This window comes from Dichotomopilus funicola (assembly GCF_033296635.1).
Source record: "Dichotomopilus funicola strain CBS 141.50 unplaced genomic scaffold C8A04scaffold_51, whole genome shotgun sequence".
Taxonomy (NCBI): domain Eukaryota; kingdom Fungi; phylum Ascomycota; class Sordariomycetes; order Sordariales; family Chaetomiaceae; genus Dichotomopilus; species Dichotomopilus funicola.
This window is the reverse complement of record NW_026944072.1, coordinates 226,465-231,297: the sequence shown is the minus strand read 5'-3', so window position 1 is coordinate 231,297 and position 4,833 is coordinate 226,465. Positions and strand designations below refer to the sequence as shown.

The window sequence follows — 4,833 nt, the reverse complement described above, 5'->3', positions numbered from 1 at the left end:
AGCCCCTGATTGGTTATGTTCGATTGGAGTTACTATAACTGAACAGGTGATATGGCCACGGCATCATAGTGATCACCGCGTAACATAGGCCTGGATAATGACTACATCTTTTTGTCTGTAATTACCTTTACTTGGGGGTATGGAGTATCTAATTATGAGGGGCGACGCAAAAGGCCGAAGCGAAACAAGAAGGGGAAGAAATACAGAAACGCCCTTCAATTTCTAATGGGATCCATATAACCCTCCAACATACCAACGACCCCCTCCCTCTTTACGATTTTCTCTTCCACCAACCTTCTCACAACCCTAACAGTCCACCCCTGACAATGCTCCACCACCGCCGCCCGATTTGGTGCGCTCGGCGGCTTCTCCGCCCGGGCAATTTCGTCCACCCTCAACAATTGCGCATCATCCAGATCTTGACTCAGAACTTGGTGCCATGCAAAGTCAGGCGACTCCATCCAGTCGACTCCTTCAGCATGCTCGAAATGCATAAACTCTGCATCGCCTGTGACCTGCCACACCTGCCCTGGCCCAGTGCCGCGAGCGTTGGGGATGTGGGAGAAGAGGGACCAGTGCTTAGGCTCATTCTGAGTTTGGTGTTCGGCAATGACGGTCTGGTAGCGAGTTGGCGGTGGTTCGGATGTCGATGATGGGGTTTCGTCGACGGACACCTCCACCGCGGCCCAGTCGCTGATGGGTTGACCGGTTGCGCGGTCGAGTTTGCGGGTGTGTGAGGTGCCGTCCGAATAAGAAATATATTCTCGCCCATTTCGGACGGCGTGGTGTGTAATAGTGTGGGCGGTCTCGGTTCCGGCCATCTTCATCAGCGTGCTCATTGTTTGTTTTGCGTAGAAGGTTGGCTTGGCAAACAGGGTTTAATTATGTAACTAATCCTAGCAAAACAGAAAAATGCATTTAACGCAGTATCAACCTTGCGCCCTGAACCCTTTCTGACCGTTAAATGCATCAAAAACATACAACACCGGGGACTCCCCAGTCGTCACCGACCTGAGTACCAATCCGGCGGTCAGAAAGTTATCTTTTGGGGTAAGAGGGGTCAAAAAATAGGGGGTTTCGGGATCCAAAAACGGGTGCCTCTTTGCGTTTGTTAGTGCTGTCCGTTTCAAGAAACGGTGAAGCCGGCTGTACCGCAGAACCGTTCAGGCTTGGGCGGCACAGCAGCCAATCAAGCACTGCCATCAGGCACAGACCCGCCGTTAGGCAGCAGGGGAAATGACGAGCTGAGAACGCCCTGCACGATTCGGTTCGCGAGTTGTTACTGGGAATTTGGCTCTTGGTCGCCCACATGTCGGGCAAAGCCGCACGGGCCGCCGTTGCCGCCGAAGTTGACCCCGGGGACGGTCAGGGTTGCAGCCGGTCCGGAAAAAGCCTGGGATGAACTACCTCATCATGCGGGACCAGGTCTTCGAGATCATTGACGACCACTGGGTCACTTTCCACAAATGATTTTCTGACTCCCAGCTCACCCCTTCCCCGCTCCCGAAAGCGACAGCAAGTCCTTTGCTTGCCCTGAGAGCCTGATGCCACACGTGACGCCACTCACCTGCTCGGCGGCCTCCCTCGAGAATGGTCAGCCGCAGACCTGCGCCATCATGAACCACCTTCCACTTTTGCTCCAAGCTATTAGGTCTGACGTTCCTCCGTTCCAGCCTCTGCCACCCCCGATGCCTTCCAACCGACTTCCCCGATTGTCGTTGATGCAAATGCCCTGCCATGAATCCGAAACGAACGTACCAGGATGAAGAACCGTCTGCGAGCCTTCCGAAGCGGCCAAGAACCTTCGACACCGCCTCCAATGGTGGCATTTACCCAAACCACGATGCGTACTCTCCACTTGTGCATGGAGATTACACAATCGCCTGGATCTGTGCACTTCCCTTAGAACTGGCGGCATCGCGTGCCATGCTGGACGAGGAACACCCACTGCCACCCAACCAAGCCGGCGACGACAACACCTACGTGCTCGGACGCATCGATCAGCACAACGTCGTCATGACATGCTTACCGGGACAATACGGAACGAACAACGCCGCAATTGTCGCGACAAACCTGAAGCGCAGTTTTCCGAGCATTCGCGCTACCTTGATGGTCGGCATCGGCGGCGGATCCCCTAGCCAGGCCGACTTGTACCTCGGCGATGTTGTCGTCGGCACGAGGGTCATGCAGTATGACATGGGCAAGATGGTTGCGGGCGGCTTGTTCCAAGAAACGGCCGATGCGAAGACTCCTGCGTGGCTGCTGAACTCGGCTGTGTCCGCTCTACGGTCGAAGCATGGGCCGCACCGTTCCAGCAGTCGAATGACAAGCCTCCTGCGAAGCCGACTCCCGAACATCTTGCGCCCGAACCACCCCGATCGCCTTTTCCAAGCATCCTATGAACACCCTCTAGGGGCGCCAACATGTATTGACTGCGACCCAGAAAAGCTGCAACCACGAGGCGCACGCCTCTCTGACGAACCCAGAATCCACTACGGAGTCATCGCTTCGGGAAACAGGGTTATGAAGGACGGGAAAGGACGGGATGACATTGCTCAGCGACTTTCGGCGCTATGCTTTGAGATGGAGGCAGCCGGCATGATGGATAATCTCCAGTGCTTGCCGATTCGCGGCATTTGCGACTACTCGGATTCCCACAAGAACAAGGAGTGGCAGGACTATTCTGCTGCAACTGCAGCCGCATACGCGAGGGAACTGTTAGAAGGGCTTCCGCCTTCGTCCAGGACACTCGATCGGACTCCCACATACATCACCGATGTGAGCCAGCCCAATACCACCGGTAATACAAACCATTGCCCTGACCCTTCTCTTCTCCTCTGGTATCATGCTGACTAGGGATGCAAGCAGTCGACCATGCTTCGGAACGGCGGCAACGCTTGCTAAAATGCCTTGAATTCCCGCAAATCGATGCCCGCAAAACCACTATTCGGGCTGCACATATCAAAACCTGCCGTTGGCTTCTGCAGCACTCAAAATACCAGTACTGGCTTGACCCTGGGAAGCAATCGCAGGATCATGGCTTCTTATGGATGCGAGGCAAGGCAGGTGCCGGAAAGTCAACCATGATGAAGTTCGTGTACCTGGAAATGAAGAAAGTTTTCAAGAAGCCTAGCATGGCCGTGGCGTCCTTCTTCTTCAATGCACGAGGCGACTATTTGGAAAGGTCTATCTCCGGGATGTACCGGTCTCTGTTACTGCAGCTCCTGCAAGAGTTTTCGGATCTTCAATCTGTCCTAGACAATACGGACATCGTTCCGCTGCACCAACAAGATTGCCCTAACCTGAACGCTCTAAAGGAGCTTCTCAGCAACGCTGTCATGGCCCTTGGCCAGCGCTGCTTTACCTGCTTCGTCGACGCCCTCGACGAGTGTGACGAGCTAGAGGTCCGGGACATGGTCCAGTTCTTCGAGGAGTTGGCAGAGAACGCTACCAACGAAGGCATTCAGTTTCGAATTTGTTTCTCGAGTCGACCATACCCCTACATTGATATTCACCGGGGAATCTTGCTTACCCTTGAGAAGGAATCCGGACACGGAGAAGACCTGACACAGTACGTCAAGAGTCGTCTTAGGATCACGCACCGCCCGCTTCTTGAAGAATTACAATCCCAAATCCTAGATAAAGCTGCTGGGATTTTCATGTGGGTCGTGTTAGTAGTGGAAATCCTGAATAATGAGAGTAGCCACGGCGCCCTCGCTCTCAGAAAGAAGCTTTCGGAAATCCCGGCCGAACTGAGCGAACTCTTCAGGAGCATGCTAGCACGCGATCAACATAGAACTGAATCGCTGCAGCTCTGCATTCTCTGGATTCTCTTCGCAAAGCGGCCTTTGAGCCCAGCAGAGTTCCGCCATGCGCTGTGGGCGGGCTTGTTGGAGCAGCGTCTGGTCGATCCGGAGCTGCCAGATGACATACATATGGATGCCGTCAAACTGGTCACGAGTTCCTCGAAGGGGCTTGCTGAGATCACCAAATCTAAGCAGCCGACCGTGCAGTTCATTCATGAATCAGTGCGGGACTTTTTGGTGAAAGAAAAGGGCATCCAGGATTTGTGGCCTGAACTTGGATTCGACTGGGAGGGTCCTAGCCACGAAATCCTCAAGCGTTGTTGCACTACGTACCTGCATCATCCAAGAGTACAGGCGATCATCGTCGCTCCAGAGGGCGGAGACGACGAACGGAACGCCAAGGCCGAAAAATGCTCGTTCCTAGAGTATGCCGGTCAGCAGGTCCTCTACCACGCCAATGCTGCGGCGCCTGTGGTTCCCCAAGACGGTTTTTTGACCGAATTCTTTGCTTCGGCTGGAATCAGGGTGATCAACCACCTCGAGAAGTTCAAAGCTCGGCGGTACAGCTCCCACGCAACTCCGCTCTATGTTCTAGCAGACAAAGGGCTAGGAAACCTCATTCGCACACAGATGAAAAGAGATCCGGCTACCGACGTTCCTATAGAAAGGTACCAATATCCGCTTTTCGCTGCATTGGCAAACGGCCATAAAAGCGCTATAGCCGCACTTTTGGGCTTGTCATCAACTGTCTACGATGGCGTCGATATCACCGAAGGTTTGAACTACAAGAAGGACTTGAGGGATTACCAAGGTCGGACGCCATTATCGTGGGCTGCCCAGGAGGGTAGACTGGGCATTGTGGAGTTGTTGATTCAAGGAGGGACAAATCTTGACGGAATCGATGGGAAAGGATATACGCCACTCCACCGGGCCTCAGAGAATGGCCACGAGGCGGTCACGCGGCTTCTCATCGACAACGGGGCGGACGTCAACGCTCGGAACAGTTCTGGATCGACGGCACTGCTTT

General features: G+C 54.2%; 2 protein-coding genes across 2 annotated transcripts in view; one reads left to right on the top strand and one right to left on the bottom strand.

The window, feature by feature from the left end:
• Window positions 1–215: 215 nt before the first annotated feature.
• C8A04DRAFT_13685 (uncharacterized protein) lies at window positions 216–821 on the bottom strand (the record flags this gene model as incomplete). Its single annotated transcript, XM_062777812.1, has 1 exon — window positions 216–821. One exon carries the CDS (start codon window positions 819–821, stop codon window positions 216–218), a length of 606 nt encoding a protein of 201 aa, XP_062635331.1.
• A 916-nt stretch (window positions 822–1,737) lies between these two features.
• C8A04DRAFT_30512 (uncharacterized protein) overlaps window positions 1,738–4,833 on the top strand; it is a gene marked incomplete at both ends in the record, with an annotated part of 3,503 nt that continues 407 nt past the window's right edge. The window contains 2 exons of the mRNA XM_062781405.1: window positions 1,738–2,800; window positions 2,869–4,793. Of these exons, the coding sequence (XP_062635330.1) occupies window positions 1,738–2,800; window positions 2,869–4,793 (2,988 nt within the window). The remainder of the gene's footprint in view (window positions 2,801–2,868; window positions 4,794–4,833) is intronic.